Below are 21,970 nucleotides of genomic sequence, written 5' to 3' on the forward strand. Positions count from 1 at the left end.
TCTTTCCTTTCCTCTCTGCTGTCTCTTTAAATAAAAAGGAAAACAAACCGGGCCCAAGGGGTCACTCAGTAGTGCAATGCACATGTGAGGTCAAACCCATTCCTCAGCAGAATATGTTGGGGGGGGGGGGAGCGGGGATTTCAGAAGCATGTTTAAGGGAAAGGAAATGGCTCAGCTACAAGCTTCTGGGCAGGACACATAGCTGTATATGCTGTGATCACAATTACATGCCTATCAAGTGGTCTTTTACGTTGCTCTTGACTGAGTCATGTTAATACAGAGAGCAGGTGCGCACACTCCACCTTTGTCTACCCCTGACAACAAAAGGAGTTTCTCCTGATGGAGATTGCCAACACAATGACGGAGGGAGCTAGCTACTTTGAGCTTCCTTTCCTCGATTCCTAACACTGCCAATGTCACACTTCTTCAGGCTTAAATAGGAAGACACTTACCGGAACCATGGTATAGTGCCTGCCACACAGGAAAATACTCCAAGAAGCATTGATTTAGTGCCTACTCAATGCCAGTCACTGCTGTCGACGCTGGACAGGATAACAACAGCAGGAGCTACACAGTTAGGTCTAGGAGGCAACACTGACACAGAACATGATGGAGCAGTGCGCACAGCAGACAGCAGTCAGCCACGTTAACGACAGAGCTCTTCAACGCTATGACTAAGCTGGGTTAACCCAAGAACTTCACTGTAGTTGCATGGCAGTTCTCTTGGTTTAGCTCCAGCCCAAGTTACAGTCTCAGAACATAATGAAGTTGGGCAGTCGTGCACCCCGCTGGACCTGGCTTCAAACCCATGGTCCCCGCTGGTGGAGCAGTGCTACAGGTGTCTCTCTTTCTCTCTCCCCCTCTCTCTTCCCCGTCCCCTTTCAATTTCCTTGGAGAGAGAGGACAAGATGAGGACCCACATCTCTCCCTTTGGAGAACAAGAGTGGCTACAGGAGACTAAGCATGGCTGCCTGGACACTGTGGTGCGGTGGAGATCCCCAATGAAAGTGCAGATCATTCTGTACAGACAAGAGGGCCAGCGGCACAACTGTGGTGAGGAGAGGAAGCGGCACCACCCCACACACTGCCTCTGCATCAAGGGAGGAGGCGAGCTGCACCTAGGTCAGGAACTCGTCAAAGAAGTACTGGTGGCATCAATCACTGAGGGGACGGGCTGACAGTGCCGTGGGGTTAGTCATTTAGGCCTAAACACCTCTTACTAGGAGAGGAAACAGTTTAGAATCTGTATCAGAATGAAAACATCTTTACAAGATACATGACTGGGTGTGATTCCTACTCTCATGGATTTCACAATTTAATTTTTTAGAGAAGAAACATATGGTCAGTAGAAAGTAATGAAAACAAAGTAAGAACAACAACAGAAAAGGGAGAATTCTCAGAGGACATGTCAACTGAGGCTCACAGAGGGCTGATGAAAGAGGAGGAGGAGGATGGCATCCCGGGGAGATGATATATAAAGCTGTCAGTATAGCTTTGAGGCACTGGTAGTTTATAAAAATCACCAGGTTTGGGAGTCGGGCGCTAACGCAGCGGGTTAATCGCCCGTGGCGCAAAGCGCAAGAACCGGCTGAAGGATCCCGGTTTGAGCCCCCGGCTCCCCACCTGCAGGGGAGTCACTTCACAGACGGTGAAGCAGGTCTGCAGGTGTCTATCTTTCTCTCCCCCTCTGTCTTCCCCTCCTCTCTCCATTTCTCTCTGTCCTATCCAACAACGACGACATCAGTAACAACAACAATAATAACTATAACAATAAAACAAAGGCAACAAAAGGGAATAAATAAATTTAAAAAATCACCAGGTTTTCCTTTTCTCTCTCTCTCTCTCTCTCTCTCTCTCTCTCTCTCTCTCTTTGGTCATCTCCAGAGCTTTACTGCTCCAGAGTGACTTATTCATACATCTATGTATCTCCATATCTCCATGTCTATATCTATAGAGAGAGACGCCACAGTACTGAAGTTTCCTTCCATGTGGTGGGGGCCAGGCTTGAAGTAGGTCAGACACAAAGGAGCTACTTTGCTGACCCCACCAGGTTCTCTGGCTATCAGCTGACTTATTTATTTGGGCCGGGGAAAGAGAAAAACACCCTGGCACCGGTGATGCTGGGGCTCAAACTCTGGGCCTCATGCAACAGTCCAATGCTTCACCTGCTGTGCCACCTCCTGGGCCACCTCCCATCAGGCTTTTAGCAACAAACACACAGCAAACAAACATTAAGTAAATAAACACACCATTCCCAAAAGCATCAAAACGAGTACCTAGGAATGTATCTTAAAAGGTATTAATTAATGTATCTATGTCCTCTACGGTGAAAGCTTCAAAGTTACAAAACTAAATGCATTTACTCCTGAGTGAAGGGACATGGCGGTTTCCTCACTGGAAAATTCGATACAATAAAGAAGTCAATGTCCTGCAAAGTGATCTGCAGTCACCAAAATCAAATAAACCGTCTACACATCTTGTGCACGTGGGACCTAGAACAGCCAACGCAATTTCAAAAAGCAAAGCTTTGAGAAGTTGAACAGATATCAAGACTCATCACATCATAGCAAAAAACAAAACAAAAAAAAAACACACACAAAAAAAGTGTGGGGGTGGCAGAAGGACAAACAGACCAGTGCAACAGAACAGAGATTCCAGAAACAGACTTCCGCATATACCACTGCTTAACTTATGATAAAGGTAACAGAGCAATGCCCTAGGGGAAAGGCAGGCAGCGCCAACAATGTCAGATCAACTGGTCATACAGACTTGGAAGTGGATAAAATAAACCGACTGCCTAACATAATTAAGTTACGTGGAAAACTGGGAAATGTTATCATGTACAAACTATTATATTTACTGTCGACTGTAAAACATTAATCCCCCAATAAAGAAATTTTAAAAAAACAACAACATAAGAAACTCCAGATGCACACCCCCCTCCCTCCCGCCAGTGAAAAGGTCAAGGCTGGGAAACAGACCACCTGGTAGAGCGCATGCTAATGAGATGAGCTGGGTGCACCACAGGAGAGCAGCATGCATGCTGGGTGCTCTGCTCTGTCTCAAGTTTAACAAGACAAAGTGTGCTGGGGCTGGCAGAGTCACACAGAAGTAATGCCCCAGCACTCCAAAAAAAAAAAAAAAAAAAGCCTTTTTCAAAGAAATTAAGCAACATACTTTTAGATGAAAACAGGAAACCTTTTAAGACACTGGGTCTGGAAATATGAATAAAACAGAATTCAAAAAATAGTAACTTTCAGGGCTGTGAGAGACAGTTCAGCTGTCAAAGCACGTGCCTTACAATACTTGGCACACAGGCTCTGGGTGTGGTTCCGAGCACAACATAAAGGACAGAAGCTCCTTGAATGGAGAACAGCAGGATGGTGCCCCTTCTCTCTCTCTCTCTCTCTCTCTCTCTCTCTCTCTCTCTCTCCTCCACTCCTCCCTTCTGTGTCAATAAAAAAAAAAAAGAACACACAGACGTGGTATCTTTCATACACGTGAGGCTCCAAGTCCATTCTCCAGCATCACATAAAAATAACAACAGGCCAGGGAGACAGCAAAGTGGTCTACACCACAGACTTGCAGCTGGAGTCTCAGAGATCCCAGGTTCAATCTCCAGCACCACCATAAGCTAAAACTAAGCAGTGCTCTGGTAAAATAATAACTTAAAAGAGAAAAACTGAAGTTGGACTGACATCAAAATTCATAAAAAAAGACACCATTCCCTTTGCCTTTTTCTATTCACGTGTCCTCAGATTTACCTCTATTTTAATAATGTATGTACAAAAAACAAGTTTGAGTATTATGGGTCAAACCTATTTTAACTTTTTCCAAATTCTATTTTTTTTAATTTAGATATTCTTTCTCTAGACACTTAAGCGTCTTGTTTTCTTTCTTTCTTTTTTTTTTATTTTCCCTTTTGTTGCCCTTGTCTTCTTTTTTTATTGTTGTTGTAGTTGGGCTTTTTAAATTTATTTTATTTTTTTAAGCAGCTTGTTTTCAAGTTTTCCTCTGCGTACTCCTTTAGCAAAACCACCACCAGTTCTGACATGTAGGGTTCTGTCCTTTTCTAAATAGTCTGTAGTTCAGAGATTTCTGTCCATGACTACAAAATTAGAATACAGCTAATCTTTATTATGTTGCTGAAATCTTGCCTTCTTAATCCATATGATTGTATCGATTTCTTGTATTTTAATAGTTACGGCCTTACACCTGTCGATGCTATGCTGTTAACTGCACAGAAGTACATGACATGTCTTGACAGATTAGACACAGCTGTCTTCCCTTTCATAGTTTTCTCCTTCATCTTCCCATTCCCCTCCCTATTCCTTCGCCGCCTCCTCTTCCTCTTCTGCACTGCTCAGCTCTGGCTTACGGTAGTATGTGGGGGGTTGAAAGTGGGACCTCAGGGGGTTAAGCGCACATGACGTGAAACGGAAGGATGGGGCAAGGATCCCAGTTCAAGCCCCTGTTTCCCCATCTGCAGGGGGGTCGCTTCACAAGAAGTGAGGCAGGTCTGCAGATGTCTATCCTTCCCTGTCTTCCTCTCCTCTCAACTTCCCTCTGTCCTACCCAACAACAACAGCAATAACAAGGGCAAAAAAAATGGGAAAGAATGGCCTCCAAGGAGCAGTGGATTCCTAGTGCAGGCACCAAGCCCCAGTGATAACCGTGGAGGCAAAATACATACATACATACATACATACATTCATACATACATACATACATATATGCATACATTCATACATACATATATATACACACATTCATACATACATACATTCATACATACACATATGCATACATTCATACATACATACACATATGCATACATTCATACATACATACACATATGCATACATTCATACATACATACACATATGCATACATTCATACATACATACATATATACATACATACATATATGCATATATTCATACATACATACATACATTCATACATACATATATACATAAAGTGGGACCTTAAAACATCAGGCTTGAAAGTCATTTGCATAACCAAAAAAAGCTCCTGGTCATACTTTTCTTCCCTCCTCGTTGTTGGGGCTTCACCACTCTGGGATGACTTCCTCAGAGAGAAAAAACCAGAAAGATACTGTGGCACCAAAGTTCGCGCCAGCGTGGCTGGGACCAGGGTTCAAGGGTGGCCTGTGTGATTAACTATACAAGGAGTTATCTTGCTGGTCTCTAAATTTATTTTGTCAGATGTCAAGCTTATCATATCTACCTCTGCATTTTGCCAGATTTATCCTTATCTGTCCCCATGATCTTCGAGTCATTTTATCTCATGTTAGTCCCATCCAAGAGTCTTATCCTCAAGTGGTGGAATTCAGCTCTTCGCATTCACTGAGTGAGCATTCGCTTACTCTTGCTCTGGCTCCTGGTAGGTCTTTTTATGTTACGTGGGGACCGAGTGGAAGGTATCAGACAGTTTTCCACGAGTGTTACTGCAGCAGCTCCCTGAAACACAACCCTTCCTGTTTCCTGCCCTGCTCTCTAATCGTCACTGAGTCTCCAGGTACTTAGCAGTATGTCATTCCCACTCATCTGCAGAACAAAAACTACTGAGCTCAGCCACAAGAGAGAGAGAGAACTGATGTGATCAGGAGCCTCCGGCCTGGGGAACTACATATACAGCTACACTAGCTTTCATTTTCTTGCCTTCCCTAGTCTGAAATGTTCATCTTCCTTGTCAAAGAAAATGTCAAAGCAAGCCAGTTCAATCTTGGTTGCAGCTTCCGCCAAGGGTCCAGCTGAATGAAACTGAGAAAGAACAGAAAAGCCTAGTGGAGCTGGAGCTTTCGCAGTACTCCGCAGTGTTTCTAACCACAGAACCCACGGCCCGGCCTGGGGCAGGAGGCAAGCATCCATTCTGTCTCAACTCCTTTCTGGGAAACACATTCGTCAGTCATAACCCAGTACAGCTTTCACTCCCCAAATTTTAATGTCCAGAGACTTAGCGTTCTGAGGAAGGGCTTCAAATTGCAGACAGAATTGACGTCAGTTTGCATTTTGGCCACTAGAAAGGGTCTCTAGTAGAAAGCTGGTCTGTTAAATGGTGATGAGCTGCCAGGGCTTCAGAGAACTGAAGACAGAACACACAAGAATTAGGCGACGTAAAACAGTGGTATCTATGCTCAAGTCAGTAACTAGCAGGCCAGCACTATGGTTGACGGTGTTTCATGGGTGGTTATATTCATTTGCTTCACAGGACTTTTCTCCCACCTCCAGAACCTCAGAATTCAAGTATCAGATGCAGGCACCCAACAGCTTAGCGCAACTATTTCCTTAGCGAACGCCACCCGTTTGCAATGTGCAGCTCATCTGAGCCGGCGGGTGCTTAGAAAGTATCTTCTAAGGTTTCTGCCCAGTTCCTAAAACTCTCCTAATTAATCAAAACTCCTCCCTCTGCTTTTCTCAACTTCCATCATAAGGGCAGGTTAGCCTGGATCTGGCCAAACTTAAATAGTAGGCAGGAGGCAAGCATCCATGCTGTCTCAATTCCTTTCTGGGAAACACATTAAAACTTCAATAGCAGTCGTCATGTGTGGGACTGCCCCAGCTAAAGAAATGTTTACACGGCTTTTTTTTTTTTTTAAGCAAATAAAGTAGAAGAAACGATTATGATGTTGGGGAGAAAGACTATATGAGAGAAGACTGACTCAGGTGTGTATATAAGACCGCTAAAAATTGGAAAGGGGGAAATCAAAACAATGGGGGAAAGTATAGCGTTTGTCAGAGAAAAGTGATGTGTGGTGCTGAGTGGGGTAACCGACTTGTTCAGTAGTGGCTGGGGAATTTCAAAATTACAAATCATAACCATCGTTTGCAGTTTTGCTTTTAAGACGAGAGAGAAGAAAATGTAGACAGATCAATGATTCTTAAGCCCTCGAGTACAGAGCAATAGTTCTCACTTCCTGGAGAACCACAAAAAAGGGGTGGGGGGCTGGAAGATGCACCCAAAAGGGCTCTGCACCCCAGCTTTTTATTTCCTTGGACCATGTTACTGCTTTGTTTGATCTGTCTATGTTTAGAAAAGTCGGTAACAGAAAAACAACTGAACGGCCAGGTGGTGGCTCACCTGGTTGAGCGCACATTACAAAGCACAAGGACTTGGCTCTGAGCCCGTTCCCCACCTGCAGAGGGAAACCGTCACGAGCGGTGAAGCAGTGCTGCAGGTATGTCTCTCTCCCTCTCTATCACCCCCTTCCTTCTCGATTTCTGGCCGTCTCTATCCTAGCCAATAAATAAGTAAAGATAATTAAAAAAAAATTTTTTTTTACAGAAAAAACAACTGAGATAAGAAAACACCACACAGATTTTTTTTTCAGCTCCATCCAAACAATTTATTATGAACATTTGCATACACGCAGAGAAACTGACAGAGCTGTGGACAGCTAAATTCTTGTTACTAATGTGCTTTACAGAATTTATCATGATTTATTCATTTTATGCATTCATCTGTGAGGAGTCGGATTTAACAATATTTACAAAGATCTTCCATAAATGCAATTATTTTTCAAGAATCAGTCTCCCTGGTAAGCATGAATCAGATAAGAGGTGGTAAAATAAGTTCCATGTGAGGAGAAAATCAGGTTCCTAGCCAGGCAGGCATCAGTTGACTTACTACCCTGAAATGCCTGTAGCTTATGAGCCCCCGTAAATAAAGTGAGGCGAGATGATAATCAGTTACCTGGGTTATAGTTCTTCCTAGCCGAAACAGTCTAGGAGTCTATGAACAACTACTTTCTCAACATAACTATCATTTACTCTTGTGTTTCCTGTGTGCCAGGGAGTACGTTACCAACTTGACCTGGGTAATTCCATTTCCTCCTCACAGGGCCCTTAACATTTCTAACATGACACATTCATAGACACCATGGACCGTTTTCAGTCGCACACTGTCACTTGGAGCTTTTGTCAGCTCTCCTTCCTCTACGCTGTCAGTGGTCCTGATGAGTATCATCGCTAATTGTTTCGGTAGAACTAGCTGAAACTAACAATCAAAAATTATCTTTCCTCATTGAGAAACATGAACCAACTCTGGCCTGTGTTTTCTCATTTTTTTCCCCAAATGTGAGATGTGATAAAATAAGCTAGAACTACTTCAACTTGTTTATTTTGGTACTGTAATTATATATAATTATTGTTGACAGGAAAACTACAATATACAATCTTGGTGTTTTTATTTAAATCTGTTGCACGCTGAATAACAAAATTAAAGCGTCAGTTTTCTATTGAAGAAAGTACTCAAATCAACAGCCAAGTGCTAAACAAAGAGACTCAATTAGAGCACATTATGCTTCGATCTGGGAAGAAGAAAGCCTGCAAACACTGTGTATGGTTCAGTCAGTGATGTTCTGTCTGTCTCTCTCCCTCTTCAGGCTTAGTGATCTCCTCCACATTCAGCATTTCCCCAAATACTAGTTTTCACTCAATGTTCTCAAAGATGTCCATCGGCACCCTCTTAGCAGAAAACGTTGTTTGTTTTTGCTCCTGAGAGCTATCTGTATTCCAATACATATTTAAAGATCTTAGATTGTAGAAATGTAATGGGATGCCTGCACAAGGTGTCCTGGCTCTATAAATACACTCTATTATGTAATCAGTGAAGTTCACACCTAGGAAATCTAGACGGAATGGTTATTCTAAAATAAGGGAGCAAAAATAAGAAGGTTGAGTCCTGTTGGTTAGAATTAAAAAAAAACAAAAAACAGAACAGGCCTGAGGTAACTCAGTAACTGCAGAATTTAAGAAAGAGATGCCACTCAAACCACAGAGAGCACTGTATTTCCTAGTGTCCCTTGTAAAAAGGCTTCTCCAGTAGATTTTGGTCATAAGCACGGAGAAACTGGCAACCAGTAAGTCTCTCACCAGAGCATGTCCACCAGGGTGTGTTAGTATGGGAGCTGTGACCGTTCCTCAATTCTTCAAACACGAAACCTGAGCAAGGACACTCTGGAGCTTGCTGTCTCGGGCCAGTCTGAACAAATGAGAAAGGCTCTGTTCACTTTTGTGGTGGTGCTCAGATGGTGTCTGCCAAACGGAGACAGGCCAAGAGATAAGGGCAGGAGGGAAACGGGCCAAGTTGCAAGCCAGGTTGAACAGGTTCAAGCTGCTCTCTCTTCTGGCCTTACGCGGGCTGCTCCGCTGGCGCTGGGGAGCCTAGTGTGTCTGCACTTGGATCAGAGCGCGGGAGTGAAGAAGAAAGCTGGCGAGCAGCCAAACTCAACAGATGCTAGAGAGGCACGTGAACACAAGGACGTTATCACGTGGGAAGTCCCCCTACCTAGCAATCTTCATGTCCGAGCCTCTTTTTCGAGAAGAAAGGTGACAGCCTCCTCGTGAATCCTCAGTTAACAGGCAGTGAGAGCTGTATAAATTACTAGGTTATCTTAAATGTGCCCATGACTAGAAAACTCAGAGTTAACTACTGTGTTTGCTGGTTCCCATGGCTAAATGTGGGTGGCCGGTGAGTTACACTTTCTTCCCCCTTCTACTTAGTGAGTTACACTTTCTTCACCCTTCTACTTACTGAAGGTTCTTATCTTTCTCATCATTACTTTTGTATCTTATTGCAGATCACCCTCCCCAAGTTTCCTAAATCCTTTTCTGGAAAATGGCCAAAGTGCAAGCCAATCAATGAATAAACTTTTCCTACACGGTAAGAAAGTTAGGAAATAGTGTTCAGGGAGTTGGGCAGTCACACAGTGGGTTAAGCGCACGTGGCGTAAAGCACAGGGACCGGCTGAAGGATCCCGGTTCAAGCCCCCGACTCCCCACCTGCAGAGGAGTCGCTTCACAGGCAGTGAAGCAGGTCTGCAGGTGTCTATCTTTCTCTCCCCCTCTCTGTCTTCCCTTCCTCTCTCTATTTCTCTCTGTCCTATCCAACAACGACGGCAATAATAACTACAATAAAACAAAGGCAACAGAAAGGGAATAAATAAATATTTTTTTAAAAAGACTTTAAAAGAAAATAGTGTTCATCTCAAAGACATGCAAGCTAAGGCGGTCCAGAGTCTGTGCACGGATAGTCTGTGTACTTCTTTATCTGTAATGACTACTATTTAGTCTATAGTTACTGGGACCAGGCTATGCTTACATATTTTATAAACAGTATTATGTGCTGTTTTCACAATCATTTAAGTTATGTGCCATTCTCCTTTGAAAATTTCCAGACAAATATTTAAAGGCTCTTCTATCTACTCTATAAATTTGCTAAATGTCTGACAACCAAGCCACATGATTTAAAGTGTTACATCCTTCAAAACTGGAAGAAAAACAAGTCAGATGTATTCAGAGAAAAGTAAAGATGATCAAGAGACAGGGGCCAGGGCGGTCGTGCACCTGGTTAAATGCATATAGTGCAAAGCACAAGGACCCGTGCAAAGATCCCAGTCGAGCCCCCGCTTCACAAGCAGTGAAGCAGATCTGTGGGTGTCTATCTTTCTCTTCCCCTCCTCTCCTCTCTCAATTTCTCTCTGTCCTATCCAACGACAGCAACAAAATAGAAAAAAGGGCGCCAGGAGCAGTAGATTCCTAGTGCAGGCACAGAGCCCCAGCAATAACCCTGGAGGCAAAAATAAAAAAGTGGCTTTTTAAGGCACCAGAAAACACAGTAAATAAAAAATTTTTTAAAAAATGAAGTGGAAGGCAAATGCTCAATTATTTCTATGCCTCGGGTTGTCTTCCCATTTCCAAGTTTAGTTCCAATCTGAGCAAACGCCTGTCGATTCTGCTACCCAGGCACATGCAGTGAAAGGCAACACACAGTCATCTGAGTTTCAGTAGTTGGACTCACAGCTCAGTAGCTGAGTCACATCTGTTCTATCTCAAGTAATGACTTCCTCTTACAAATTTATGATTCAAAGATGAAAGGCAAAAGAGAAATAGCTGTTATCTTCGCTGGCCGCTGGACAATACCCCTTAGCACTCTGCCTTCATCTCAAACGCATCGTGCTCTAACTGGTGAGCATTCATCTCATCTCGGCCTTCTCACCAAGTTCCTTCCTAGCTCAAGGCATCACCCATGTGCAGAAGACCTTGGAGTCACGCCGCCTTTATTTCACGAAGTTCTTGGTTTTGTATTTGGTACTGGATTTTTCTACTTCGCTTTTTTAATAGTTAAAGCTATTTCAACTCGACAAATAAGCACTGCGTGTCTATGACACAGCAGGTTCTGTGTGCGCACCTCAGAAACACTGCTGAATAAGATATGTGCCTGCCGAGCTGGGGAAGTGGCTCAGTGAGCAGAGCGCAGGATGAGTGTGTGTGAGGCCCCCTGGGCTCTACCTACCACTGGCACTACATCTGCCAGAGTGGTGTCCAGGTCTCTTTCTCTCCCAATAAATAAATGAACTTTTTAAAAGAGACCCACATTCTGAGCTAGCAAGAGAGCCCACATGGATAGTGCACCTGCCTTGTTATGTGTGAGACCCAAGCTCAAGCTCCCACCTCACTGGAAGAAGCCTTGGTGCCCTGCTAGTTTGGCCTCTCTCCCTCTACCTGGGGGGGAGGGGTGGGGAGAAAGAAAGGGAAAATTGGCCCATTTTCATGAAGTTTATATTCTATTAAACTAGAAAACATAAAGAAATAGGTCATAACTTTCCCGACAGCCCAACAGTAAGAGTATCAATAATCAGCCCGTGAGATGGCTCAGTGGGTAAAGCCTTACTACATGTGAGGCCTGAGGTTCGAGCCCCAACTCCAATCTAGAAGTGATATGGACAGCACTAAAGGAATGCCATGAATGGTGGGGTGGTGTATTGATCTCTCTCTCTCTCCCCTACTTCCATCCTTCTGCTCTTCTCTAGAAAAATAATGTATACGATAAAAACTGGGTGAGGAGACTTCGCCAGTATCACACATGCACAAGTTCCTAGGATCAGGCCGCAGCCTCCATTAAAAAGACCAAGAATAAGCGTTACCAATAAACACAGTCTAAGTGAACATGTTAAGTATATACAGTATTTCTGGAGGTGCTGTGTGTTATCACAGAGAAAAAAAATACAGTGAGAGCTAATGGCCATTTTCAAAAGGGTAGTCAGTGTGACGTAGCTCTGAAACACGAGTGACTTCTGAGCAAAGACACCAAAGAGGAAGATGAAGGGGGCCGAGCAGAGATGTGAGGACAAAGACGCAGACAAGCAACTGTCGTGTGAAGTCTTAAAAGCAGCCACGCCAAGTCCTTTGCCTGAAATATCAGAGCTATTCTCCTCTGCATCCCAACGCCATCATTCTAAAACCGCCCTTGGCACCTCCTCGTCCTCCACGTGCGCTCAGACAGTCTCCTTGCAAATCAAAACCATCTGCCTGACTTTCAAGACCCACATAATTCTCTGAATCTAGTCAGAGAACTTTAATTCCTCCTCTTGAAATCCTCAAAACTTAGTGACTTCTTCTCTGCAGTGTGGCTCTTCCCTGCCTCTGCCCATTAGACTCCAAACACCACCCTTCTCGGAGGCAGATTAAATACCACCTCCACTGTAAGAGGTCCCTGTGGATGCTCGTACTGAGTCTGTATTTATCATATTCTCATTCCCCAGTATCGGATTTGCTGAAAACAAATCTGTCTTCTATATCTTCCCACTTATATTGATCACCATTAAATATCAGCTAAGGTTAAATGGACTGCTTCAAAGTTAGCTCTCTGCCGACTTAGAAAACACTTTTATGAACTTTGAATGTTGCTGACTAGAGTGGTTGACTGGTGGTTGGGTCATACCGATGACATGCATAGGATTGAAATACGGCAAAATGTTAAGGGGGGGACAGCGCTTTGATTCTTTCTTTAATTTGAATGTTCAGATCCACGCCTGTGTTATTTTCAGAAGTTTGCTGCAGATACAAATAAATTAATATAAATAGTGATCAGCTAGCAGTAGACTCACCAGAGAAATGTAAATTGCCTAAAAATAAGTCCAAGAAAGGCTGCAAGCGTATGCAACTGCAGAAAGGCAGACTGTAATTAAGCCAAGTTGAAGCTAACCCCCCAGCTTAAAAAAAAAAATTAAGCAAGAAAAGAAAGGCTTTGGGATGAACTGACGTCATCATGACCTACAGGGAAAGGACATCACATCTCCTGGCTTGAGCGTTTATTTTGCTGGAGCGGTGACCTCATGCGAATTATGTGATTTCACTGCTCCTGGGTTGCTTTTTCATTCAGATGGAGGGGGAACCTCCATAGTGCCAGGGAGTCCCTCAGAGCCACTGGCACTGCCCTGTAGTGCCAAGGCCTGAGCCTGAGCCTGAGCCACACGCATGGCAAGGTGGTGATGTGTCTCTTCTCCAGGTCACTGGTTGGAAAACTGCAAATACAGAAGCTCCTCGACTTGCAGACTCTGGCAGTGAGCTCCAATCGGAGCAGAATGCTGCCGGTCCCGTGCTGCCGGTCCCGCCTGGCAGGCGGGTGCAGTCCATGTCAGGGTCACCTCATCACGTGAGTCTCCTCCGCTCTAGCCCATCCACTCTATCTGGAACAATGACTTTCTTTTGCAGACTTACGGTTCAAAGATGAAAAGCAAAAAAAATACTAACATCTTGAGACAATGTTTAAAAGAGCTGAAGAGAATCTGGAAGCAGTATCACAAAAATGTACAGTTATCTAAGCTATCCACTGGCCTACAAAGGGGAACAAAATAAACTTAAAAGTATTCTGGATATCAATTAACATAAAAACAAGAACACCCAGGGTTGGTTATGAGAATTAAATGAGACAAGGCAGACAGAAAGCTGTAAGAAACCACCAAACTAGGGAGTCGGGCGGTAGCACAGCGAGTTAAGCGATGTGGCGTGAAGCGCAGGGACCAGCGTAAGGATCTGGCTCCCCACCTGCAGGGGAGTCACTTCACAGGCGATGAAGCAGGTCTGCAGATGTCTATCTTTCTCTCCCCCTCTCTGTCTTCCCTTCCTTCCTCTCTCCGTTTCTCTCTGTCCTATCCAATAACAACAACAATAACTACAACAATAAAACAACAAGAGTAACAAAAGGGAATAAATATTAAAAAAAAAAAAGAAAGAAACCAAGAAATGTAAAGTCAGCATGTGTGTATACTCTGGAAGTCCTAAGTTGTTAGAAGTTAATGATCTTCCTTGGGCTGGAGAGATAGCTTACTGGGCAGGCACACGCCTGGAGTACACCATGTGGGAGGTACCATGGCACTAAGAGGCCCTGGTGTGAGTCTCCCCACCACCCCTACCTCTCCTTTCAGAATTAAACAGCAACCTGGCTCTGGAGGAGGAAAAGCCATTCTCCATGGTGTACACTAAAGGGAAAGATTTATAACAGGCTAGATCTGACCTATGAAGCAGCGGCACAAAACCAACTAGACTGACTCGACTAACATTTTAGCAAATGTCTAAAGACAAAAAAACAAAAACAAACAAACAAACAAAAAAAACTACAAGTCAGCCAACCACAAGTTGATATTAAAAATAAGTAACCATAAGAAACCTGCCAATTACCTGCACCAAAGCTAAACTGGACAGCTAAAACAGGATGTAAGAGAACCAGCAAATCTTAGTATTTACTAAGTCTTCTTGGGCCCAGTACTGGGCAAATTCAGGTAGGAAAGGTAAGTATTGGAAACTGGCCAGATCAAAAGAGAATGTAAATTTTGGGAAGACTGCAAGAGTTTTCCCGACCGGTTCTATGGAGGGAAAGTATGATGATCCTGGAGAAACATGCCAGCATCTGCCTCAAATCCAGAAACAGGAAGCAAAGACTGACCCAGTCACATGATCCAAACCATAGTCCAGCTGTTCAGAGAACACTGCATTCTGTAAGCCACAACCCAAAAAGCACGGCAAAACACATGTGGTCTGTCAGCATCTACAGGGGACTCTGTGGTTGGAAGAGACATTTTCCCACACGAATGGGGCCATTCACCAGCTAATGGAGTCTTCAAAACTCCCTTCAGTCAACATGCACTCCCTGAAGCAGGCTGTTCACTGGTACTGTAAGAGTGGTGCTGAGCGTGGACACTGTTTCAATGAGGCCTACAGCCTTTCCACAGTGAGTTGCTCTTCCCACAGGAATAAGACCTATCTCCCACTTTCTTGCTCTGATCATGTTGACTCCCTGTTTTCATTCTATCATGTTGACTTCCTGTTTTCATTCTAACAAAGCAGGTCACCTAAATCCTAAACCAAACCATGCACCCAACGCCTTTTCAATTATACCGTATTTCCATTTAACCCAAGACCCTCTTACCATCTTTTGCACTGCTTTGTATGCATACTGTTTTTCGACCAATAAGCCTCAAACCAAGACTTTTTAATCAGCAAAGAAAGAGAAAGTAAAGGCTGGCCTGGAAGCATTTATAATCTGTAACCACTCCTCCATCCCTCCCACCTTCACCGTCATCCCTCACACACACATTCACTTTACAGAGATTTGTGACATTCGGGATAACCTCATTCAGTCACCCCCTTAATCCCATCCCTAGCCCCTCTGGACCCCTTGCATTTTACCATGCCATATAGTGCACAAGTTAAGAATCAGAAAATTGAAAATTCCTGTCATGGTTCTGCCCAACCCTGAGAAACTTGTCTAACCTCGAGGTTTTGTTTTGTTTTTTTTCCCATCTATAAATTGATGGCTGGCCCAGGAGGGCACCACATAATTTCATCCCCCCTCATTCAGTCCATTTCAATTACCTTCCTGTTTTGTTCCCATTTACGTAGAACAAAGTTTCATAATTAGGGAAACACTACAGCAGTTTATTAACAGTATGGGAACTTGAATTCTTTTTTTTTTAATGTTAGTTGTTTTTTTTCAATTATCTTTACTTATTGGATAGGGACAGCCAGAAATCGAGAGGGAAGGGGTGATAGGGACAGAGACAGTGAGACATGTGCAACACTGCTTCACCACTCACAAAGCTTTCCCTCTGCCGGTGGAGACCGGGGGCTTGAACTGGGTCCTTCTGTGTTGTAATGTTCACTCCACCAGGTGTGTCACTACCTGGTCCCGGAACTTGAATTCTTTTTTTTTTTAAATATACTTTTAAAATTTATTTATTATTGGAGAGAAACAGAGAGAAATTGAGAGGTGAGAGGGAGACACAGAGAGGGAAAGAGACAGAGACACCTGCAGCCCTGCTTCACCACTCATGAGACTTTCCCCCTGCTGGTGCAGACCAGGGACTTGAACCTGGGTCTTTGTGCACTGCAATGTGTGTGTTCAACCAGGTGCGCCAATGCCAGGCCCCTGGAACTTGAATTCTTAAAGTGAACTAGATAGCCAATCAATAAAGCTTTAGTTAGGTCCCTGGACAACTGGAAGCCACCATTTACAAAGAGCCTAGCACTAATCAAATCCCTTCTCTGCCCAATTCTAGTCATTCTTCAAAGAATAAGTATAAGTCCTGAAGTGTCCAGGAAGCCTTCCCCAATCACTGCTGTCTACACTAATCCTGCGCCTCTCTTTCAATAATAACACTTGTCTGCAGCTGTGATATTAAGAAGATTTAACAACTGGCACTGCAGTGGTACCAAGCGAGCAGAAGGGATGTGTGAACAATCAGGACACAAATGACCCAGTAGGAACTGCTGACTGGGTAACAGTCCTAGCCATTCCCGACAACAAAAACAGTATCCTGAGGGCCCCAGCACTGGCGTGAGCGGGTAAAACACAGAAATTACCATGTGTGAGGACCGGGGCCCAAACCCTGGGCCCCCACCTGTGTGTGTGTGGGGTGTGTGTAAGGGGGGGACTTCAGCAGGAGCAGTGAAGGAGAATACAAGTTTCCCTCTCTCTCCCTCTCTATCAGAACAAAGAATAAAATGGAAGAAGAGGAGGAAGAGGAAGAAGAAGTAAAAGAATGAGAAATGACTGTACAGATAAGCTTCCAGCCCCAGGTGGCAAAGAAAGGGGAAGGGGGAGGAGGGGAGAGCAACCTTGGGCCTACAGCTCACTTGAGTAGCAAGCTTGCTGTGTCATGGGCAGGACTCAGGTTCAAGCACAGTCTCTACCGCACTGAAGGAAACTTCTGTGTTGTGATTTCTTTGACTCTCCATCTTATCTGTCTTCCCCTGAAAGAGGAAAAAGTCAGCTTGAAGAAGACAAGCTCCAGTGATGACAAACAAATCACAAGTAAGTACACACACAAAGAAAATAGCAACCTCGTGGTCCGGGAGTCGGCACAGTGGCTAAGGCACTAGACTCTTAAGCGTGAGGTCCTGAGTTCGATCCCCGGCAGCACATGTACCAGAGTGATGGCTGGTTCTTTCTCTCCTCCTATCTTTCTCATGAATAAATAAAGAAATTCTAAAAAAAAAAAAAAAAAAGAAAGAAAGAAAATAGCAACCTCAACTCCCAATGCAACATTTTCATTTGATCTTCACAATCTATCACACATCCAAATAGGTATTACTCCCATTTCCTGTGTAACTAAAGACAAGTTGGAGGGGCTGTGTGTTGGTGGACCTGGTTGAGCACACACGTTACAATGCACAAGGATCTGAACCCAAGCCCCTGTCCCCATCTGCGGCAGGAAAGCTTTACATGCAGTGAAGCAGTGGTGTGTGTGTGTGTGTGTGTGTGTGTGTGTCTCCCTCTCTAGCACCCCCACCCCTCTCAATTTCTGTCTCTAGCCAATAAATAAATAAAAGGACCAGGTGGTGGCACACCTGATTGAGCACATGTTACAATAAATAAACAAACGTTTAATTAAAAAAAAAAAAGGAGGTGGACCTAGCAACTAAATTTACCAGCTGCTTCTCCCACCACGACTCTCCTTGATACCTATATAATCAAAACTATCAATTAATACTGCATACACTGTAACTCTATTTATAGAAAACAGTACAAATAAACAAACATGAAAACAAATAAAACTCACTCAGCACTCATTCTAGCTAAAGCTAACAGGACTAGGTTCTGACAGCATAAAGTGGCGAAGCAGGTTTGCTCTTTCTCTATCACCCCCTTCGCTCTTCATTTCTCTGCCTCTACCAGATAAATAAAGAAATGGTTCACAAACGAAGCCAGTCTAGGAAGTGAGGAATGAGAACGTCTCTTCATCCACACTTTTCTTTTGAAGATGCATGCACCTGCTTATGACAAGGGATGTGTGATGACCGGACCACTGCTCAGCGCTGGCATCAGGTGGTACCAAGGACTGAACCTCTGGCCTCTGGAACCTCAGGCATGCTAGCTGGTGCTCTGGCAAGCTCAGTTATCTCCCTGATCCTCAGACTCTTAAAAGGTGCCAATTAAATATGCGTGGACAACAGCTGAAAGTCAGGACTCTGTGGAAAACCAGAAATAGCTAGAACTGAGGGCCTTGAGTAGTGAGTGACGAGTAAGCTCTCTGGCCCTAGTCATAAGCGTCAGGTGTTGCTCTAAAAGCCGAATACCAATGGGGAATCGTGCAAACCCTGTGAGGCTGAGGGCTATGGAAAATTAGCTTGGAGAAGCCTATGGAAAAGTCTAAAATGCAGACATACTGAGAAGGAAACAGGTCTGAGTGATAACAGGCTACACTAAGCCGATGGCTGTGTACAGAGGCTGGGATAAAAGAGAGTTCAGTTTTCGGCACATTTCTCAGAGGAAACTTAATGAAACAGCAGAAAGGAAGTTTTCTCTGATGCGATTCACACGCAGACTGAGAAGTATGAAACCCTGTACTCGCAACAGGGACACAGTTCCACAGACAGCCAGGTTTGTGAGAGTGGATGCTGAGTACAGAACTACAACATGGCACCCTAGACAGTGAGGAATTACTGCCTGAGCTCATGAGCAAGAAGACCCAAGCATCCACTTTAATAAAGCATCCAGGCGGCTTCCTCAGGATGTATGAGAGGCTGAGGCTGAAACATCACCACGACCGACGAGGGCAGGCAGACCGGCTGAGGTAGTCTAGACGTTAAGAGTGACAGCATCTGGGTTGGCTTTTTATAGCAGGCATGCCAGGGCGGACAGTAAACTCCTCCTCCAGGGCCCCGGGCCGAGCACTTTCCTGAGCATCAATTAAGTCTGCTATCGTTGCCTGAGTATATCCACACTTTATACAAGAGGTGGAGAAGAGTGAACTGTTATTGGAGTAATTAGCGGTGTGTGGAAATGCTACTTATGCGTAGTGTCTTTACTCCCCCCGCCTCCCCCACATTCATCTGGATCACCCTCCTTAGGTCACCAATTCACACCAGGTGTGAACAAGAAGCCAACGGCTGGACCTGCAAGGTAGCTCACTTGGGTAGTGTGCTTGCTTTGCCAGCGAGCTGACTCCCCAAGGGCACTTCATGAAGGAAGTCCTTCCCCTCTGTCTCTGTCACTGTCTTTTTATCTGAACAAGTCAACCAGCCTGCAGCAGTGAATAGTGAAGCTCCAATGATGGTGCCCAGAAGGGGGGAAGTCAATTGATTTTTCAAATGTGAGGGTGAAATCTGAAAGTAGTACAAATTAAGATACAATAACCCAAAAGTAACACAGACCAATGTTCATCCGATGACTGACAAAGAAAAAGGGGCAGGGGCCAGGCAGCAGCTTAGTGGGTTAAGGGCACATGGCACAAAACACAAGGACTGCAAGGCTCCCCACCTGCAGGGGGGGTCGCTTCACAGGCAGTGAAGCAGGTCTGCAGGTGTCTTTCTCTCCCTCTCTCTGTCTTCCCCTCCTCTCTCCATTTCTCTCTGTCCTATCCAACAACAACGGCAGTAACAACAAGGGCAATAAAAATGGGAAAAAGGAACGGCCTCCAGGAGCAGTGGGTTGGTAGTGCAGGCACTGAGACCAGCGATAACCCTGGAGCCCTGGAGGGCAAAAAAAAAAGAAAGAGAGAGAGAAGAAAAAGGGGCTATAGCAGTAGGTCCAAGGAACAGTGAGCCCTGGGTGCAAATCCTACCTCCTGCTCCTAGAGCTGAGTGTATCACCTCCCTGGACAGTTGTCTATTGAGCTGAATACCACCTAGCCTAAGGTAGCCTCCTTATGAGATTAAGTACATCAGTGAATTTTGCATTTGTATGACTGTGAGCCCTTGACAGACAGTAGCTATTATTAATAACTGGCACTCTCAATCTTGAGGGTTTTTTTTTTTTTTGGCTTGTTTTGAAAACATGGGGTGTTTCATTTCCTTAACAGAAGTGTGTTCTCACTGTCTTTCTGTACTACGGCTCTGTGCCTGGGTGTCCAGTGTTTTAGTCTGGATACTAACAAAGTTTCTCACTCCCTCTTCCACCAAGGTTAGGTGATGACCAAGATACCAGCACGCCCATTTAATATTTGAGAGGAAACCGGAACACACCTCCTGGGGTTGGGGTGAGGGAAGACCTGCAAGCAAACCCTTCCAACTAACTATCCTGCCGCTTGAAAAAAAAAAAAAAAAAGGCCGTGTCAACCAGGTTCCTTCGAGGAAATGAAGAGTGTTGTGATCAGTTGCGGGGAGGTGGGGGGGGGGGGGGAGAGGAGAGAGAGAAAAGAGAGAGAATGAGAGAGAGGACCCTTCCCATTCAAACCTCCCAGCTCCAACGGAGCGAGCAAAACCTTGCAACTTTCTGCAAAACACCCCCCTTCGCCTTCGGGCTGCTGGATGCACTTCATGGACGCAGGAACAGCAGGAACAGCCCCGCACATCTTCGGGCCTCCCGGGCCGGCACACAAAGCGCCCAGGCCTCCCCCCCGCAGCACCCCCGGGCAGGAGGAGCAGCCCCCCTTCTCTGCAAAGTCAGGCCCCGGGGGGCTGCAGCGTGCACACCCCCCGCACCCCACTGCTCGGGGAAGCCCTGGAGGCTCAGGGCGCACGGCCCACCCCGGGCGCCTCTCCGACCCCAGCCCCGCCCGGCGCCCACGGGTGCCCGACGTGCGAGGAGGCAGGAGCACCCGCCGCTCTGCGAGCCGGCCCCCCACCCCGCCACCCCGGGGCAGCCTCGCGCCCACTCGGACCCCCAAGGCCACCACCACCCGCCCCCCTCCCCGGGTTCGGGCGCCTCCGCCCGCTGCCACCTCCTCCGGGGAGCCCGCCGCCCAGGAGGTCCCCAGCGCGGCCCCCGCCCCGTCTGGGCTCGCAGCCCGCGGCTCTCGCGGCGCGGGCCACCCGGAAAGCCCGGCCCCGGCCCGGGTGCCACCACCTGCGCCCCCGGCCCCGCGCCATGTTTGAGAAAGACACGGAGCGAGCCAGAGGCCCGGCCCGCGCCCCGCAGCCGCCCGCGCCGCCGCTCACCCGCAGCCCTCGAGACCAGCGTGGCCGCCGCCGCCGCCGCCAGCACGAGCAGGAGCAGCCGGGGCCGCCGAGCAGTGGCCGCCGCCTTCATGGTCCCGCCGCCACCGCCCGTGGCCCGGCCCGGCCCGGCCGCCGCCTCGCCTCCGCAAGCCTCGCCTCGCCCCACCTCCCCAGCCGCCGCGGCCGCCAGGCTCCGGCCCTTTGTAACTGCTCGGGGGCCGCGCGCCCATTGGCTGCGGGGCTCCCGCCGGCCCCGCCTCCCCGCCCTCCGCGAGCGGCCGACTGGGACCCAGCCCGGAGCCCCGCCCCCGGGCCTCCAGGGCAGCCAATCCGGAGAGGCGGGCGACGGGCCGGAGGCCACGCCCCCCGGCGCCCGGGGGCCACGCTGCCTGCCACACGGCGGCCGCGACCTGCGCGGCTGGGCGCTGCAGGCCTGGCAGGGGCAGAGGCTAGACCGCCCCGGCTCCGCAGAGTTCTGAGCCCCGACACCCCGGGGCTGAACTCTGGGAGTCTCTGGTGTGAGTGGCTTGGAGGGAGTGGGTGGGGGGTGTTGTCGCAGCTCTTTTCTTCTAGCTTCTTCTAGGCAGCTAAAAATCTAGCACTCACACCCCGACCCTGAGCCCCGATTCACAGCTCTGCACCCACCCACCTGTCCCCAGCGCATTTCCCCAGACCTGCCATGTCCTTTCAACATGCTCTAACCCATGCAACACACCACCACCACCACCACCTAACATAGACGACTCAGCCTCTATGCAACTCATGCAACCACAACGACCACCACC

At 46.5% G+C, this 21,970-nt stretch overlaps 1 protein-coding gene and 1 long non-coding RNA gene across 2 annotated transcripts in view; both read right to left on the bottom strand.

Moving 5' to 3' along the window:
* Positions 1 to 21,404, bottom strand: part of TGFBR1 (transforming growth factor beta receptor 1) — a 62,262-nt gene extending 40,858 nt beyond the window's left edge. The window contains exon 1 of the mRNA XM_060199105.1: positions 21,186 to 21,404. Within this exon, the coding sequence (XP_060055088.1) occupies positions 21,186 to 21,276 (91 nt within the window). The 5' untranslated portion in view covers positions 21,277 to 21,404. The remainder of the gene's footprint in view (positions 1 to 21,185) is intronic.
* LOC132540708 (uncharacterized) lies at positions 8,193 to 9,824 on the bottom strand. The gene is made up of 2 exons (XR_009551872.1): positions 9,547 to 9,824; positions 8,193 to 9,516 (listed from the first exon to the last, which is right to left on the bottom strand). It is a non-coding gene; the product is annotated as an uncharacterized LOC132540708 (long non-coding RNA).
* Positions 21,405 to 21,970: the final 566 nt, after the last annotated feature.

This window comes from Erinaceus europaeus, chromosome 10 (genome assembly GCF_950295315.1).
Source record: "Erinaceus europaeus chromosome 10, mEriEur2.1, whole genome shotgun sequence".
NCBI lineage: Eukaryota > Metazoa > Chordata > Mammalia > Eulipotyphla > Erinaceidae > Erinaceus > Erinaceus europaeus.